This window comes from Salvelinus sp. IW2-2015, linkage group LG21 (genome assembly GCF_002910315.2).
Source record: "Salvelinus sp. IW2-2015 linkage group LG21, ASM291031v2, whole genome shotgun sequence".
Taxonomy (NCBI): domain Eukaryota; kingdom Metazoa; phylum Chordata; class Actinopteri; order Salmoniformes; family Salmonidae; genus Salvelinus; species Salvelinus sp. IW2-2015.
Window position 1 is genome coordinate 4,461,029 of NC_036861.1, and position 20,360 is coordinate 4,481,388.

At 43.5% G+C, this 20,360-nt stretch overlaps 1 protein-coding gene across 1 annotated transcript; it reads left to right on the forward strand.

Annotated features, from left to right (window-relative positions):
- The first annotated feature begins 4,081 nt into the window (after positions 1 to 4,081).
- LOC111982336 (actin-related protein 2-A-like) lies at positions 4,082 to 19,968 on the forward strand. Its single transcript, XM_070433822.1, is given in 12 exon segments — positions 4,082 to 4,218; positions 6,340 to 6,450; positions 9,709 to 9,723; positions 10,817 to 11,032; positions 11,851 to 11,923; positions 12,700 to 12,836; positions 13,304 to 13,453; positions 14,838 to 14,983; positions 18,460 to 18,582; positions 19,184 to 19,216; positions 19,218 to 19,260; positions 19,262 to 19,968. Coding segments are annotated over 12 exon segments (1,278 nt in total). The 5' UTR covers positions 4,082 to 4,170; the 3' UTR covers positions 19,445 to 19,968.
- Positions 19,969 to 20,360: the final 392 nt, after the last annotated feature.

Sequence of the window (20,360 nt, forward strand, 5' to 3'; positions counted from 1 at the left end):
TTCCTTAAAGAGGTGGGGTTTCAGGTGTCTCCGGAAGGTGGTGATTGACTCCGCTGACCTGGCGTCGTGAGGAGTTTGTTCCACCATTGGGGTGCCAGAGCAGCGAACAGTTTTGACTGGGCTGAGCGGGAACTGTACTTCCTCAGAGGTAGGGAGGCGAGCAGGCCAGAGGTGGATGAAGCAGGCCCTTGTTTGGGTGTAGGGCCTGATCAGAGCCTGAAGGTACGGAGGTGCCGTTCCCCTCACAGCTCCGTAGGCAAGCACCATGGTCTTGTAGCGGATGCGAGCTTCAACTGGAAGCCAGTGGAGAGAGCGGAGGAGCGGGGTGACGTGAGAGAACTTGGGAAAGTTGAACACCAGACGGGCTGCGGCGTTCTGGATGAGTTGTAGGGGTTTAATGGCACAGGCAGGGGCCCAGCCAACAGCGAGTTGCAGTAATCCAGACGGGAGATGACAAGTGCCTGGATTAGGACCTGCGCCGCTTCCTGCGTGAGGCAGGGTCGTACTCTGCGAATGTTGTAGAGCATGAACCTACAGGAACGGGTCAGAGTTAGTTTCTTTGTAGTATGCAAGTGTAATTCAGCAGGGGAGAATGTAACAGGGTTGGTTATGTTTCCACTTGCCTCTAAAGAAATGTGTATTTGATGTTCAAGCATTCTTATTGGTTAGTTCAACTCTGATGACAATAAGGGGTGTTGTGATTGGCCCCGCTTGCAGATAGGGGGAGATCGCGAACGTCAGGTCTTCCCAGTATGAAAATGTGATGCGAGGGGTAGGTCACGTTCTGAATACTGTTTTCTATTTTCTATTTTACAATGTGTACAAATTTGCTGTACGTTACTGATTTTATACATGTGTGGTTATATGGTACCTGTTAGTGATTGAGGGGCTTTCTGGGATGTGCTTTGGCATATGATTGCTGTAAATAAGTGTGTTAGCTAGCATACACAGATGTAATTAATGGTCACATAAGCCCACTGCTAACACAGTTGTCTTCATGCTACAGATTTTGCCATCGACAGCCATCAATATCGTTAAGCCCTGTACAACTAACGTGCTGTTTCCTATTTAACAACAGGAATTTACACATGTTATATTTTGTATTGTACTTTTGTATTTTGTTCGCCCAGTATGAAAATGTGATGCGAGGGATTTTGCCATCGACAGCCATCATCACTGTTAAGTCCTGCACAACTAACGTGCTGTTTCCCATTTAARCACAGAAATAAATGATGCTCAACTGGGACCACTGGCCGAAGTGATTTATTATTTTAAAACACAACGCATGGAGAGTACACTATACATCTGTTACACTGGAGCCAGCCAAAGACCATTTGTATTGCATGCTGCATATTTCAAGTGAACTCGAAAACTGATATTTATCTTATATTAGTCTTTGGGGGCTAATGTTAGTTATTCTTAACACACTAGCTAAGAGTTTAAGATGGGGGGATAAAAAATATATATAAATATTATTTGACGAAACATTGAATTTGGCCTGCTCATACATGGAAAAACAGACAAAAATGAAATAAATATAAAGGAAGTTTGACTGTGTTGGTGTGTGTGGACCATGATAGATCCTTAGTGATGTGGACACAGAGGAACGTGAAGCTCTCGACCCGCTCCACTACAGCCCGTCGGTGAATGGGGGCGTGCTCAGTCCCAGAGTCCTTAGCTTAGTGATGAGCTTGGAGGGCACTATGGTGTTGAACGCTGAGCTGTAGTCAATGAACAGCATTCTCACATAGGTGTTCCACTTGTCCAGGTCGGAGAGGGTAGTGTGGAGTGCAATAGAGATTGCGTCATCTGTGGATCTGTCGAGGCGGTATGCCATTTGGAGTGGGTCGAGAGTTTCTGGGATGATGGTGTTGATGTGAGCCATGACCAGCCTTTCAAAGCATTTCATGGCTACAGATGCGAGTGCTACGGGGCGATAGTCATTTAGACAGTTTACCTTCGCGTTCTTTGGCATAGGGACTATGGTGGTCTGCTTGACACATGTAGGTATTACAGACTGGGTCAGGGAAAGGTTGAAAATGGTCAGCGCATGGTCTGAGTACGCGTCCTGGTAATCCATCTGGCCCTGTGGCCTTGTGAATGTTAACCTGTTTAAAGGTCTTACTCACATCGGCTATGGAGAGCGTGATCACACAGTCGTGCGGAACAGCTGGTGCTCTCATGCTTGGTTAAGTGTTGCTTGCCTCGCAGAAAGCATAGAAAGCATTTAACTCATCTGGTAGGCTTGCATCCCTGGGCAGCTCACGGCTGGGTCTCCCTTTGTAATCCGTGATAGTTTGCAAGCCCTGCCACATCTGACAAGTGTCAGAGCCGGCTTAGTAGGATTCAATCTTTTTCCTGTATTGACACTTTGCTTGTTTCATGGTTCGTCTGAGATTTCTTATTTCTTATAAGTGTCCGGATTAGTGTCCAGCTCCTTGAAAGCAGCAGCTCTAGCCTTTAGCTCAGTCCAAATGTTGCCTGTAATCCATGGCTCCTGGTTTGGATATGTACGTCGTATTGTCATTGTGGGGACGACGTTGGTTGATGCACTTATTAATGAAGCCGGTGACCGATGTAGTAAACTCCTCAATGCCATCGGATGAATTCCGAACATATTCCAGTCTGTGCTAGCAAAACAGTCCTGTTCCATAGCATACGCTTCATCAGAACCCTTCCGTATTGAGCAAGTCACTGGTACTTTCTGTTTCAGGAGGATAGAGTTATGGTTAGATTGGCCAAATGGAGGGTGAGAGAGAGCTTTGTATGCATTTCTGTGTGGAGTAAAGGTGATCTAGAGTTTTTTTGCCTCTAGCTGCGCAGGTGACATGGTGAAATTAGGTAAAAACGGATTTCAGTTTTCCTGCATTCAAATCACCTGCCTCTGGATGGGCATTTTCTTGTTTGCTTATTGCCCTATACAGCTCGTCCAGTGCAGTCTTAGTGCCAGCATCGGTTTGTGGTGGTAAATAGACAGCCATGAAAAATATGGATAAACTCTCTTGGTAAATAGTATGGTCTACAGCTTATCATGAGGTATTCTAACTCTTTAATATAAGAGATTGCGCACCAGCTGTAGTTAACAAAGAGACACACACCTTCCCCTTGGGTTTACCAGATGCTACCGTTCTGTCCTGCTGATGCGTAGAAGAACCAGCCAGATATATATTGTCCTTGTTTTGCCACGACCCCCGAGAAACAGGATATTACAGTTCTTCAGGTCCCATTGATAGGTTAGTCTCGAACGGAGCTCGTCCAGTTTGTTCTCCAGTGATTGTGCATTCGCCAATATAATGGAGGGTAGAGGCGGTTTATGTACTCGCTGACAGATTTTTGTCAGGGTGCCTGCACGTTGGTCTCTCTTGCTCTGTTTTTTTCTTTTACAAGTCTCTGGGATTAGTGCCTGGTTCGGTTGAGCAGTATGTCCTGCGTCTCTGACTCGTTGAAGTAGAAATCTTCATCCAAATCGAGGTTAGTGATTGCTGTTCTGATGTCCAGAAGCTCGTTTCAGTCATAAGAAACGATGGCGGAAACATTATGATCAATGAAAAAACAACAACACTAAATAGCAGAATTGGTCAGGAGCCCATAAAACGGCAGCTATCCATTGCAGCGCCATTCTCGGGTCCCTCATGACCCGGTTGGACATGACTCCAACAGTGTCACCAGGACGGATCAGCTAATGAAGTTGGCCACTAGAGGCCTCTATCATTTTCTATGGTTGAAATATACTTATTCTGAGAAAATGTGCAAGAATTGAAGGTGCCAACAAATTTTACAGTAATCATTAGAATATTTCATTGTCATATAAAAAAACAAACAGATGCTCTTCCCTCGACTTAGATCGATCAACTTCACTGTTTTCGGCGTTGGCCCACCAGGCCACCACCTAAATGCATTGATAAAGCTTGCATTATGGATATTTCGAAATTCTGATTGACACAACACCGTCAATCAGGGGGATTGTCGAATAGAAACGTATATGGAAAGGCGTTGCCATACGTAATTGGCTGAATTTCTTAGCTATCTCTACCCTGATAGGTGTGTGTGTAATATGGGCATGTGTCACACATTCCGGAAAAAGCCCTTTGCTAGAGCCGGGGTGGTGTTTTCCGCCTTGCCGAAGAAAGTTGTGCCAGGGAGGGTTGCTGGTTTCTGTATTCCGAAAAAATGGACAGCCAGGGAAGGAAAGTGGTGGTTTGCGACAATGGGACCGGGGTAAGTTTACAAACAGACCGTGTTCTATCGTCAAATTATGAGGGTTCCGGCTTTTGTGCTGTGCAATTTGGCAGAGGAGATGAGATGGGGAGGAACAGGAAGTAGCTCGCTTCATTGCTAGCTTGTGTAGCCACGGTCTGTCAGTTTGTCAATTAGTTATGCATTCATTGAGGTTGGTGCATCTGTCAATTAGAGGTGGCAAGGTTCACACCGGTCGGTGGAATGTTTAGAGTACCGATTGTTGACTAGAATTCGTGAATCAGTGGGAGTAGCCATAAATAGTGTTATCGCTGCTGTCGGCTGCTCGTGCTGACATTGCGAACTCGAATCGTCTAGAGCTAGTTAGGTTGCTGGCCAGCAAACTCAATAGCTAGCCTTCAAATGTACAAATCGCAGTTTTATTGTTTTATAGCATGCTCCAGAGATCACTTAAATCTCGTGTTTTGCCACATTTAACTATATCAAATATGTATTCATCAGACATCATTACCCTACATTTCCACCCCTTGCTTCAATTTGATAACTCAAACTAACGAGAGCTCTCTGTAAGAACTTGCCAGCGTCATTGTTAATTGCAACGAATTGGGCAAGGAAAATACGTGATCTATTGCGTTTTATTCAGTAACTCCACATTTTTAGATACTGTTTGGTGTTCACAAAGAATGAAGATCCAGCATCTGTAGCCCAGCCCTCACCGAAACCTCTTTGAACTTGTAGCAAGTATTTTACACTGCTACATTGTTGCGTAATTGGATGAGGATTTGCGCATATGGTTTTACTAAACCAGGCACCAACAAACAAGTATCACAATCAAAGTATTGTTACCAACTGTTGAACAAGTTAACCAACTTAACTTGTCTCGAGCAGTAGATAATGCGCATGCCTCATTCTTGTACAGTGAGGAAGTCAGAAACCATTCTTCCATGTAAGGCGTTATCAGATCAATTGCAACTCTCTTGTAAAATATGTTTTGTAAACACCAGTCATCTGGTTGAAATTGACAAATTACAATTAATTTATGCTCTTTTCACTATTTTACCTTAGTATTTATCCAGACTATTCTTTCATCTGTCTTTTTAAAATATTTTTTTGGGCCGTGTTCCATTCAGTGGTTAGCTGACTTGTCTCTCTCCAGCTACCTACCGCAAAGAAACTATGCTGCTTACAGCGTTTGTTCACACTGCGAATAAAACAGCCTGATAGCTATTCATAGCTTGGAGAGTGTAAATGGGACACGCTGTACACTGTAGCCTACCGTCTGTCTTTATTCTTGTCTTTGAGTTACCCCTTCCTGTCTGAGCTGATGATGTCATGTCTACTTGAATATGCATGTCATACACTTATTTTATTCTTCTTACCGGAAGGTTGAGAATGAGGTCATTTATGTAATGTAACGTAGGTGAAAGAAGGAAGATTATGTCATTAATCATTATGTAGGCCTAAAGAAAGCCCAAAGGATTTTTAAACATACATGGAGAAGTGCTTGTATTGATTCACGCGCTAGGCTATTCCTTGAAGCAAACGCCTAGTACAACCTAACAGGTTTGAATGAAATTCCCTGCGTAGGTTCCCTACGTAACTTCCTAAGTATGCTGCAGGTCAGGCAAGTCAGGTAGTGATTGTGGGAGGATAACACTACCAATACTGTAACTTTCTCTGTAACCCCTCTGAGAGTGTTCACAAACAAAGCAGGGTGGAGTTGCTGGTGCTGGTCTTTTGTCAGTTTTGCATTTCCCTCACTAATGGTTAGGATTTGGGGAGGGCAAGCTGATCCTGAATCTGTACCTAGGGGCAACTCAAACGGCACCATGTGACTCAGAGAAAGTAGAGAAGGCTCTAACTTCTGGCTAATGGACAAGACAAGTGAAGTGCATTACTGCATTATCGATTGGGCTAAGTTATGTCAGCGTTATTGGACTAAAAGGTTTTATTTTAATGTAGTCTGTGCTAAATGCTTTGATCTGATTTCTAGTATTTGGCTATAGGCTTATTATTGATCTCGATTAATTTTTTTGTCATTCTGTGTGCTATGAAAATGTATTTATGTCCTATGTTATTTACCAACTTGCAAAAAATGATGTTTGTCACTGACCCTGCCTTTGTCTCTCCCTTTAATCCTAGTTTGTGAAGTGCGGCTATGCAGGCTCCAACTTCCCAGAGCACATTTTCCCTGCGTTGGTTGGCAGGCCAATCATTCGCTCCACAGCTAAAGTGGGAAACATTGAGATCAAGGTAACCTCACTCGTTTACTCCACAGAAGTGTTTAAATGATATCTAGACAAAAATATGTATTCATTAGTATTTACTCAAGAAAGTAGTAATAACCTGTTTTTGAAGGGGGTCATATAAACATTGCATTATTTTTTTAACAGGTAACATACTGTGAATTCTGTTTGAAATTGGTTTTAGAATGTGTGTTGAGTGTAATACAGAATTCATTGTAAAATGGGTCCTGTTTTGTCACACATACAGTCACTGATAAATCCACTATAATTGAGAATTTCAATAAGCATTTTTCTATGGCTGGCCATGCTTTCCACCTGGCTACCCCTACCCCGATCAACAGTCCTCCACCCCCCACAGCAACTTGCCCAAGCCTCCCCCTTTTTTCCTTCACCCAAATCCAGATAGCTGATGTTCTGAAAGAGCTGCAAAATCTGGACTCCTACAAATCAGCCGGGCTAGACAATCTGGACCCTCTCTTTCTAAAATTATCTGCCAAAATTGTTGCAACCCCAATTACTAGCATGTTCAACCTCTCTTTCGTATCGTCTGAGATTCCCACAGATTGGAAAGCTGCCGAGACACTCTAGACCCAAACTGCTACAGACCTATATCTATTCTAACCTGCCTTTCTAAGGTCTTCGAAAGCCAAGTTAACAAACAGATTACCGACCATTTCGAATCCCGCTGTACCTTCTCCGCTATGCAATCTGGTTTCAGAGCTGGTCATGGGTGCACCTCAGCCACGCTCAAGGTCCTAAACGATATAATAACCGCCATCGATAAGAGACATTTACTGTGCAGCCGTATTCATTGACAGAGTCGAAAGCCTTAGCCAGGTCGATCACAACATTCTTATTGGCAGACTCAACAGCTTTGGTTTCTCAAATGATTGCCTCGTCTGGTTCACCAACTACTTTTCTGATAGAGTTCAGTGTGTCAAATTGGAGGGCCTGTTGTCCGGACCTCTGGCAGTCTCTATGGGGGTGCCACAGGGTTCAATTCTCGGCCCGACTCTCTTCTCTGTATACATCAATGATGTTGCTCTTGCTGCTGGCGATTCTTTGATGCACCTACGCAGACGACACCATTCTGTATACCTCTGGCCCTTCTTTGGACACTGTGTTAACTACCCTCCAGACGAGCTTCAATGCCATACAACTCTCCTTCCGTGGCCTCCAACTGCTCTTAAATGCAAGTAAAACTAAATGCATGCTCTTCAACCGATCACTGCCCGCACGTCCAGCATCACTACTCTGGACGGTTCTGACTTAGAATATGTGGACAACTACAAATACCTAGGTGTCTGGTTAGACTGTAAACTCTCCTTCCAGACTCACATTAAACATCTTCAATCCAAAATTAAATCTAGAATCAGCTTCCTATTTCGCAACAAAGCATCCTTCACTCATGCTGCCAAACATACCCTCGTAAAACTGACCATCCTACCGATCCTCGACTTCGGAGATGTCATTTACAAAATACACTCTACTCAGCAAATTGGATGCAGTCTATCACAGTGCCATCCGTTTTGTCACCAAAGCCCTATATACCACCCACCACTGCGACCTGTATGCTCTCGTTGGCTGGCCCTCGCTTCATACTCGTTGCCAAACCCACTGGCTCCAGGTCATCTACAAGTCTCTGCTAGGTAAAGCACCACCTTATCTCAGCTCCCTGGTCACCATAGCAGCACCCACCCGTAGCACGCGCTCCAGCAGGTATATCTCACTGGTCACCCCCAAAGCCAGTTCTTCCTTTCCTTCCAGTTCACTGCTGCCAATGACTGGATTGAATTTCAAAAATCATTGAAGCTGGAGACTCATATCTCCCTCACTAGGTTTAAGCACCAGCTGTCAGAGCAGCTCACAGATCACTGCACCTGCACATAGCCCATCTGTAAATAGCCCATCTATCTACCTACCTCATCCCCATACTGTATTTATTTATTTATCTTGCTCCTTTGCACCCCAGTATCTCTACTTGCACATTCATCTTCTGCACATTCTACCATTCCAGTGTTTAATTGCTACATTGTAATTACTTCGCCACCATGGCCTATTTATTGCCTTACCTCCCTTATCCTACCTCATTTGCACATGCTGTATATAGACTTTTCTACTGTATTATTGATTATTGATTGTATGTTTGTTTATTCCATGTGTAACTCTGTTGTATGTGTCGAATTGCTTTATCTTGGCCAGGACGCAGTTGCAAATGAGAACTTGTTCTCAGCTAGCCTACCTGGTTAAGTAAAGGTGAAATAACAAAAATGTGTACCTGTCATCTGGGGAAAGGGGATACCTAGTCAGTTGCACAATTTGAAGAGGTGTGGGGGGCTGCCTTAATCGACGTCATCGGTGAGGTTAACTGCCTTGCTCAAGGGCCGAACTGCAGTTTTATTTTTTTATACCTCAGGGATTCGAACCAGCGACCTTTTTGTTACTGGCCCAACACTCTTAACCGCTAGGCTAACTACTTCGTAGCCCACATGACTGACATTTGTCTTTTTTGTGGAGATTTGGGGAAGTTCTGAAATGGCTGCAATGCCTTGTGGAGCAGACTATGGTTCTAAGTTTTTCAGAACATGTAGACCTACCTGGAGAATGGTGCACATTTCTTGATTTACACTACTTTATGTTAGGTTACATTTTGCTTATTCCCTCCACTGTGAACCTGTTGCCGCAATTTTCCTGACACACATCCTGGACAAGGAAGCTATTTCAATGGAGATTCTTAATTGACCATGCTTTAGTCCAGGACTAGCCTTAATCTGTGTTTGGGGAAACCAGCCCTTTGAGTTTAGTTTCTCACAGTATTTGTGAGTTTAAAAAAAAGTATTTCCTCCATTTAGTGTCCTCCGGATATCCAACACACTGGTCCCCGATATTTACCATGGCTGGTTAAGTCCCAAATAGCACCCTATTCCCCTACATTGTACACTACTTTTAACCCTATGGGCCCTGATCAAAAGTGGTGCACTGCATAGGGAATATGGTGTCATTTGGGACGCTGGCCATGATTTGTTGATTTGGCCTAGATGTCGCACCTTGTCTTGCTATCAGGGCGTTACACATGAACATTTCCTCTTGATAACATTGCAGCGTTATGAGAGGATGGGTGGGCGTAGGCCACGGTTTTTGCAGGACACGCACTGATTCACCTCTGACCTTGGCTCCTCTGACCTCTCTCTTCTCTCGATCTTCTGACCCTCTGCTTCATCCCTCTCTTCCTCCCACCTCTCCTCCTTCTCTCCTGTTGAGGTAGGATAACAGAAAGATGGTAAGTGTGTATGTTTGCAGTTTCATGGGTCCCTGCAATCTGCTCGGACAGTGAAATGGCTGCGCTCGTCATCTCTCCGACAAGAGTGGTCCTTTTTTCTATCTGTCAGTTGTTTGGCATCGCTTCCTCATTCCCCCCTTACTACTCCTTCCCTGGTTTTCTGTGATGAAATGGATGTTTCGGCTAACCTTACAAACTGTATTACCCCTTGTTTAATTATTTTTTTGTAAAAATGTTAAATACAGTGGTCTGAACACACTGACAGACATTGCAGAAGGAAACTGTGATATCAATAGTAGAGATATCATCAGATACGTTTTGGAGGGGAAATCATGAGAAGGGGAACATGTCTGCTCTAGCGTCTCGTGTTAAAATAAACTTGCAAGCCGCCTCCTCATAGCATAAAAAAAAAAAAAAAGACCACATTGAGCATTAGTTTGCCCGTGCAGTTCTCTGCCAATATGAGTGACCTGTTTGTTTGGCGGTAGACAGTCAGGCCTATTCTGAGTTTGCCTATACTATAGGTTCTAGACATTTTCAATAGGATCTGCATGCCAATTAACCAGATGGTTTCCCGCTCTACTAACAGTGTGCTCTGACTGTATGGCTGGAATCTCTATCTAATGTTGCCTTCTCTACCGCCTGCTCTCTGGAGCAGGGCTGAACGTATCGTCAGCTCACTAAAAGCAACGTGCCCGCAGAATGACTAGATGTTGACTACAACTACAATAAGTGATGTTTGACTTGTTTATTGTGGCATGCAAATGTCCTTTTTTTGGGGAAGTTCTTTACGTTTGTGCTGTAGAGTGTTTTACGATGGTGGATGTCCTTTTGTGACATTGTTACCTTCGTACCCAGAGCTATCCAGCATTATTTTTGTTGTTTTATAACTGTGGTCAGTCGGCACTGACGGTCGGTTTGTTGCTGTGGTACGTCAATGACTTGGGTGGAGGTCACTGCATCGTTTCTATGCAGTGATATTCAGTGGCTACTGCACTATTGGGGTTCCTGAAAGGGCGGGCTCACTTTAAAAAGTCACGCCCTGGTTTTAGCACAAGTCTGAAACTCTGCTCTTTATCCCCTCCCTCCCTAGGACCTGATGGTGGGGGATGAGGCGAGCGAGCTGCGCTCCATGCTGGAGGTGAACTACCCCATGGAGAACGGCATCGTGAGGAACTGGGACGACATGAAGCACCTGTGGGACTACACCTTTGGTCCCGAGAAGCTCAACGTCGACTCGCGCAACTGCAAGATCCTGCTCACCGAGCCGCCCATGAACCCAACCAAGAACCGCGAGAAGATCATTGAGGTGCGTATACATTTTTTTTTTTTTTAAGTGTTTATTTTTGTTAACCCACGACTACTAAATCCGTTGTCAGAGGAAGATTTCATTAACATGCTTTAGTTTTTGAAAGTGTGTATTCTGGAGTGTACCCGGGAACGGCTGGAGGAGATTTCCTGTAAGGCCTTTTATACGGTTCCATTGTAGATCTTAAATGAATCATCAGTCATAACAGTGATGCTCTGTGCTGAGGAGGCAGTAGCACTCCCGCTACGGAGGTTCATCTTGGAGTTGCAACTTGCCAGTCATTGTGACTAAGGCAGCAGCGCTGCCTGGCAGACCTGGGTTCGGCAAGTATTTGAACTCTTTCAAACACTTTTATAGTTTGATTGAGCCTGTCTGGAGTTTCACATGGGTGGACATTGCACTTTTGGTACTAATCCATTGTTTCCATTGTGCCAGGCAAGGTCAATCAACCACGGCTAAAGTATCTGAAAGATTTGAAATGGTATTTGAACCTAGGTCTGCTGCCTGGCGACAGCTCCTCAGTGGGAGTCTGTCAGAGCCACTGTTATTGAGTCAGGCTGTCCTCTGTGGGGTGGCCAGTCATGCATAAGTGCTTTGAGGGTAAGTTCTTTTCACCCTTTCCAAATGGAGGTTTATGAACATGGAGGTCTATTCCTTGTGAGTGGAAGTTGAGGTTAGATTTGTTGTGGTTTTCCTAGCAGTGCAAAATGCAAAAACAAAGATAATTTGTATTAGCAAGATGCTAAGTTGCTGTTGAACTTTATGCAGTAACTACATATTCCAGTGACATACTCTCGCACTCCCTACCTCTTTCCTAGGTGATGTTTGAGACGTACCAGTTCTCTGGGGTTTACATAGCCATCCAAGCTGTGCTCACACTCTATGCTCAAGGTAGGTTCTTTAAAGCAAAATGAGGCAACTAGAAGGAAGGTAGGACACCCAAAACCAGTGAAGAGCACTGGGTACCTGAGATTTCACTCCAACGAATTGCAAGTTGAAGTACCTTTCAGAACACATGGAGGAATGTAGGAGGTTATACCCGGTAATTAGCTTTTGCTACGTTTCTACCATGGTAGCAACAATTATTTGGGGCTTAAACTTTATTTTCCGGTACAGAAAGTACCAGATATTTACTTTATATTTTAAAATGTTTATTAGTTAGTAGTTACACAAACCCATTGATGCCCCATCATTTTTCTACAGTAGTAAATACCTAGTTTCATAAAATAAAGTGCTTCCATTTGTGCTGTACTGCTTGTTTGTAACATCGGTCTTTCTCTGGAAAAAATAAACACAGCTGTGGAATGAGGGATGAAACACAGGCTGTGCTAATGTGTGACCCTTTCAGTAGCAGGACGAGAGTTGAATATGCAGTAGCGCGCCACGTTGAGTATGTAGCTGTGTACTTTGTTCTATACTAGACTGTCATTTGTAGGACGTAGGCCTTTCATTGGCCCGTGCATTTTTTTTAATATTGAACCAATGTAATTCTGACGGAAAACTCGTTGACACCAAGAAATCGGTAATAACAATTAATAAAAAGCTTTCCGTTTCAAACGAGTAATGACAGAAATGGTCTATAATGTTGATATGGGCTTTGGGAAACGGTGGATGTGTTTTCTCACTGGCCCTAATCTGTTGGCACTGCTGTGTTTTTTTTTTTTTAGGTCTCCTGACTGGCGTGGTGGTGGACTCTGGTGATGGCGTCACCCACATCTGCCCCGTGTACGAAGGCTTCTCCCTGCCCCACCTGACCCGACGCCTGGACATTGCAGGACGGGACATCACGCGCTACCTCATCAAGGTACACCCTCGTTCCCCACGCGTGACTCGGGCCGTCTTAGAATGTCCTGTCCAGAAACAACTCCTAGCCCCTAGGCATGTGTACATGTGAGAAGACTGAATAAGGCATTATGATGGATATTGCACCTTGCCCATTAGTGCTTCCACCATATATATTTATAACTATCTAGTCTAATTCTATGAAATCTACACAAGAGCCTAGGGGGAACTAACTAGGGGTTGATTGCTGGACAGGGCCTTGGATAACCTTATTTCCTTCATGAGTATGTCTGACTTGCTAGTGGAAAGCAGTCGACTCTAAACCACACCTGTTCATTATTTCGTGTTAAGATTTGTGATTAGGAAAGGTGACTATTTTAAAGAGTATTTGGAGTCTTTTTCAATTAGTTTCGCAGTCCTTTACAACTATGAGATCTCTGCAAACCAACCAAATGCATGCCTTACCTCTGACCTTTATCCATCATCCAGTTGCTGTTGCTGAGGGGCTACGCCTTCAACCACTCGGCGGACTTTGAGACGGTGCGCATGATGAAGGAGAAGCTGTGCTACGTGGGCTACAACATCGAGCAGGAGCAGAAGCTGGCGCTGGAGACCACCGTGCTGGTTGAGTCCTACACGGTCAGTAACATAGTCCTACACGGTCATCATCCTGGTCGAGTCCTACACTTTCATTTCTTATTGTACAACTGTTTCGAAGTATTTTCTGTTTTTGGCCATTCTGAGCCCAACCCTGATTTGTCATCTAAACAGCACACCAGATCAGCGTTGGGACTAGTTACTTAAAGTCATATTACTAGTTACATTTAACAAAAGTAATGCTTTATGTTATAATATTACCGCCAGTACATAGAGATGTATAGAAGGCACATTTGTCACTAGACAGAAAAGCCTAGAGGCTTCCCCATCACAGAAGTGATCAATGGAAAATATCAGAGTTGCACCCTCTATATATTTCTATGGACAGCAGCTGCCATGACATTTCTCCAAACAGCCTTTCTCTGCTCGCTCGAGAATTAAATGAAACAATTTGAGATCGGATCATGGGAAACGCGCCCGGTAGAGGGATGATTCTGAAAGTAACGCACACGTTGTGTGACAGTGTAACTGTAATAATATTACCCAATTTGAAAAAGCTACTAGTTACTTATAAAAGTAATCTGATTATGTAATGCATTACTTTTTTAATAACGCATTTCCCCCAACACTGCACCAAATTGTACTTATTAAAGTCTTGCATGGTAAGGGTAACACCATCCTACACCAAGAATAATAGGATTCATCTGTATTTGAGGCCTGGCTATATGGTAACACTGCCTCCTTGTGGACATAATGTATCATGCAGATGATCAGGTTATAATTTTTGAGCATTAGAAGCCATATTTAGTGTGGGAGGAGTTCTTGAACCAAGCTCTGGATACCCCCAGGTTACTTAGTCAAGTCAACCACGTGCCGAAAACCACGTGCCGCGAGTCCCTGTGATGTAAAGAGGGAGTGGATGGAATTTTTTATGTGTGGCGGGCGGCGGCGCACCTCCTTGTTTCCCTGCCCAAATCCTGGAGAGAGAAGGAGAGGCGGAGGACAGAGGATGGAACAAAAGCACTACTGTAGTGTTGAAGAAATGACCCCCCCCCCCATCCATGGGCGTGACATCATTTCCTGTACGACCCAGACTCCCACGCCACGTGCTGACCTGGTGTCTGTTTCCTCCTCTGGACTCCAGACTGGAGCCGTCAATGGGCCCTTTATGCTCCCTCCCACATAATGTTCCACCACGCTCTGTAAAAGGCCTACTGTATGTCAGCCGGCTCCATCTGACCAGAGGGAGAGCGACTCTTACTTAAACGTTGCCAGTTCCAAACATTGTCTATTGTCCATCTCTAGCCTAGCATTGCCTTCAGATTTCCCTAGCGGTGTTCTAGCAGAAGAAAGCCATCAGTCCTGTCTTAATGTCAATGAAATGCTTTCCGATGTGTGAATGTTGTTCCCCTTTCTGTGTCCCCAGCTCCCCGACGGCAGGATGATCAAGGTGGGAGGGGAGCGGTTCGAAGCCCCTGAGGCTCTGTTCCAGCCCCACCTCATCAACGTGGAGGGAGTCGGGGTGGCAGAGCTCCTCTTCAACACCATCAATGCAGCAGACATCGACACCAGGTAACTCCACGACCGACTCCCCCCTACTTACTAGTGACCTAGTAATTTCCAACCCTCGTTCACTTCTTTGCCATTTCATTAGTTAACATTCTAGTCATTGAGTGGATTTTATAGAAACAACAAATGTCGGTACATATAAATGTCTTATATCGGCTGAAAGCTTGAATTCTTGTTAAAATAACTGCACTGTCCAATTTACAGTAGCTTTCGAAAAAATGCCATGCTATTGTTTGAGAGCTCCTAACAACAKATTTTTTTTCCCACCGCGATAGGTTTGATAAATTCACCTCTGAAGGTGAAATGTGTACTTACATTCTGAAATCTTGCTCTGATTTATCATCCAACATGAAGTGTCGTTTTGTTTGATAAAATCCTTTTTCATATCCTAAAAAGGTCCATATAGTATGCACAATCGATTTTGTATTTCCACTTGTTGAATTTGCAAAGAAAGGAATCTGTGAAAATGTCACCCTAAACGTTGTTTCAACAAGTCAAATCACATTTGTATCTATTCCTCAGAGATCCTAGAAGGTAACAAGACTTCACTATTTCATTAGGGGTGTAGTATATCCTATAGGACACCATATTTGGTCAGAGAGTGACGCCTTCATGGCGCGCCGATGACGCGGGTGGCCATCATTTGAACGACTATCTTTGTCAAATAAGCACCAATCGGAGTCAAACATAGCTAGCTAGAAACCCCCGTAAAGCCCAGCTCATTGGTTATCTGGAAACCATGTATATGTCGTAAAATGTAGCTACTAACCTTGTACGACAGCATGCCTTTTTATTTTGGACAAAAATTATAAGGATATTCAGAGTTATGAAAACTGTTTTTTGCAAATGTTGAACTTATAATCTGGCTATTAGTACTTGGTAAGCTAAATCAAAGTCCAAGTATACAGATTTGACGATATTCTTGCAGAAAAATGGAATATGAATGCAAATGTCTCCTTCACGATTTGCCCAAATGGGCCTGGGGACTTCACACTAAAAGTCTTGTAGGTCAGTCATTCTTCAAGTAATCCATCTGAAACTTTGCACGTACACTCCTGCCATCTTGTGGACACTATCGGAATTACAACCAGAGTGATGGCTAGAACTATGACCTTTCTCTTGCATTTCAAAGATGGTGGTAGAAAAATACAGTTTTTTTCCCTCTTTAGTATTTTCTTATACCAGATCTATTGTGTTATTCTCCTACATTCAATTCACATTTCCACAAACTTCAAAGTGTTTCCTTTCAAATGGTACCAAGAATATGCATATCCTTGCTTCAGGGCCTGAGCTACAGGCAGTTAGATTTGTCATGTAGGTGAAAATTGAAAATAAAAAGGATATCCCTAAGAAGAATAAAAAATAAAAAAACGACAGCGAGTGACTAGCACCCATTGCTAAAAATTCCCTATTCCCTCAACCCTTGCTCTCGTTACGTGACACATGTATGCGTCTCATGCACGTGACCAATAAGGCCTGCCCTATAGCATATCATAATCGCATCAATAAATTGGTTCTAACAAACTCTGAAACGTGACAGCAAAATGGATGCAGAGGACATGACAAATAAACTCGAAACAGTGGAATGTTTGCTGGTTGCTCAGGAGGTAAAGGGGAAGTTGGATATGTGGAATAAATTTGACTAGTTGTGGAAAATACTGGAGATCAAGAAAAATAAGTTAAGGAGGAAGTGCTGGGTGCATATGATGTGTGCCAAACAGGTACTGTTAGGTTATAATTGTTCTAACCGTTTGGAACAATATAAACAACACTAACTATTAAACAAACACTCAAACAGGCAACAGAAGTAGAATCTGTGTTTCTGTAGATATACAGTTCCAGTCAAAAGTTTGGAAACACCTACTCATTCAAGGGTTTTTCTTTATTTTGACTATTTTCTACATTGTAGAATAATAGTGAAGACATCAAAACAATGAAATAACACATATGGAACCAAAAAAGTGTTAAACAAATCCAAATATATTTTAGGTTCTTCAAAGTAGCCACCATCATTACTTTTAGACATGAAGGTCAGTCAATCCCGGAAAATGTCAAGAACTTTGAACATTTCTTCAAGTGCAGTCGCAAAAACCATCAAGCGCTATGATGAAACTGGCTCTCATGAGGACCACCACAGGAAAGGAAGACCCAGAGTTACCTCTGCTGCAGAGGATAAGTTCATTAGAGTTACCAGTCTTTGAAGCATTTATTTGGGCTGCAATTTCTGAGTTCAAGTAACAGACACATTTCAACAAACGGTTCAGAGGAGACTTTGTGAATCAGACCTTCATGGTCGAATTGCTGCAAAGAAACCACTACGAAGAAGAGACTTGCTTGGGCCAAAACACCAGCAATGGACATTAGACCAGTGGAAATCTGTCCTGATGTGATGGAGTGCTGCATCAGATGACCTGGTCTCCACAATCACCCGACCTCAACCCAATTGAGATGGTTTGGAATGAGTTGGACTGCAGAGTGAAGGAAAAGCAGCCAAAAAGTGCTCAGCATATGTGGGAACTCTTTCAAGACTGTTGGAAAAGCATTCCTCGTGAAGCTTGAGAGAATGCAAGGAGTGTGCAAAGCTGTCATCAAGGCAAAGGGTGGCTACTTTGAAGAATCTCAAAAATATATTTTGATTTGATTAACACTATTTTATTTATTTTTTTGGTTACTACATGATTCCATATGTGTTATTTCATAGTTTTGATGTCTTCTCTATTATTCTACAACATAGAAAATAGTCACACACAAAAAAAAACCTTTGAGTAGGTGTCCAAACTTTTGACTGGTACTGTATATGGATGATGTATAAAGCCAGACACATTTAACAGTTAGGTTGTTGATCAAAGACCAAATTAAGTTGGTTTCCTCTCTCCTCACTTTTCTTAGACAATTAATGCAAGGGCTGTTTTCTTGTCTCCTAACTCCGCTGCTGCCTCCACCGCATTGTTCTAAACACCAATATGCTGGTCAACTTTGCTTTGACACACATAGCATCATGGTCTAGGAAAAGGCGTCAATTCAACAGCGCACTGATGTTTCAGAACAGCAGACAGTGACCACTATCCAACGAGAGAGCGCATTTGTTATAAAATTGTATTTTTATTAGTGTTGCACCATTGTTCTTATGTAATACACAATTTCAGCAATGCATGTCTAAGACAGTTTTTTTTGCTACTGCTCAACTAAAGAAATCTCAGTTGACTGGTCGATTGGCTGTTGGTCGACTAAATGGGGTCAGTCCTAGATTATCAATGTTTCTCCATATTGTCATTTTTTTTGTCTAATATTCTATACATCCCCTTTTTCTCTTCTGTAAACATCCTCACTTTCTCTCTTCAGGGCTGAATTCTACAAACACATTGTGGCAAAATGTTCTCTTTTTCCTCCATGTCGCCATTCGTATTCACCTTAAGTTATTCCTCTTCCTTCGTCCAGGTCTTCACTCCTCCCTAAACGTCTTCTCCTTCTCTCCACAGGTCTGAGTTCTACAAACACATAGTGCTGTCAGGGGGCTCCACCATGTACCCCGGCCTTCCCTCTCGACTGGAGCGTGAGCTCAAGCAGCTCTACCTGGAGCGCGTGCTGAAGGGAGACGTGGATATAGCTCTCGGTGAGGGCACACACACAACGCCATTTTATATCTTCGAAGTAGCATGCTTTCAGTACATGTCATATTTTATTGTTGCTGTTTTTTAAGTGCTGTTACTGTCCAATGTTTGATTTTAACAGATGGACAACTACTAACAGACATTTAACGATCCATTTTCTCACTGCAGTCATTTGATCAGCCACCAGGAGGCGGTGTTGCCCTAAATTGAATTAGTGTACACAACACAACAATGTGCTTCTTCAACACAGAGTGAACTATCTTTGTCATGGGACCATGTTTAAATCATGCGCTCGACAACTAAATTAAATATAATGTCTCATTGTTCCTCACTCATTCCTTTACACACTGATTGCTCAATTTGGCAACAATATCCGTTTCAGCATTTCAATGCCAGGCCTGCTGGTTCAGTTCATGTAATTATTAGACGATTTCACACCTATTTTAGTTAAGGTTGTTAAGACAGACATTTTCCCTCCCACTCTTCTCTCTCTCTGCCCCCTTTCCTTATTTTCCTCTTCCCCCTATTCTTATGCTTTCCTTCTCACACTCTTCCCTTCTCCTTATCTTCTATTCTGTCTCTCCTTTCCTGCTCGTGTGCAGAAATTCAAGATCCGGATCGAGGACCCCTCGGCGCAAGCACATGGTGTTCCTGGGCGGGGCCGTGCTGGGCCGACATCATGAAGGACAAGGACAACTTCTGGCTGACGAGGGAGGAGTACCAGGAGAAGGGGATACGTGTCCTGGAGAAGCTGGGGTCACGCGTAAGATACACCCCCCCCCCCCCCCCCCAAGATGCACATGTCTGGCTAAGTCTGAAATGGCACCCTATTCCCTTAATGCACTACTTTTGACCACACCCCATAGGGTAGTTGCACTATCTAGGGAATAGGGTGCCATTTGGATGTAGCCTTGTCTTGTCTCACGTCTCCACTTGATATCCATCTACAGCTCACTTCTTCTCGACCCGATCATCTGTTTTTTACCACCCCTGTCCAGATTCGCTCGCCTCACTCTCCAAGGGCATGTTTGTGACAGACGGTTGGGGAAGGTGGGAGGAGATGAGAGAATGCTGACAAACACGTCTCCTGGAATAGTTTTCAATCATGTTGCCCAACTTATTCGTTCAAACAACGTCCCAATGATCATCAAGATGAAGTCAATTATTATTATTAGGGATTCATTTATAGAGGCGGTGTCGGATTCTCCTGTGTTGTGGGCACAGGGTACACAAGGGTCTCCATTCAAAGCAAGCTTCTTTTTTAAATCCACCCTTCTGCCCATCTTTTCTTTTGTCAGTCTTAATCAGCAGGTGATTTCTTGCTCCTCTTGAGGAGGTTGTGTTAACGTTGGGGGGAGGTCAGGGGTGATGAGGTTAGAGTGCAGGTGGTTTTTGGGGCATGTTTTCTCCTTCTCACAAGGTCCACCTGCCCACTTGTCTGAATCCCAATATGTAGTCTTGCCCATTGTGTTCGTCACAGAGGGATGTGATGATGACAAAAAGAAAAGGTTGGCCTTCCCTCACGATAAAAAAAYAAYAAAAAAAAGGCATTTCATTCCACTGATGGCTAAATATTTGCCATGTATTCAATTCCACTGAGGACTGCTCAGCCTTTTCTTTGAAGTCGTGTTTTGTGTTCACATTCATTTTGCTGATGCGCTTTCTTTTTGGAGGAGAAGAGGTTTTGTCTTTCGTTTTGTCAGACGGACAAATAACGTCTTTATTTTTTTGCAGTGCATTACTCCCGTGTTTTTTTTCGTAACGAGTGA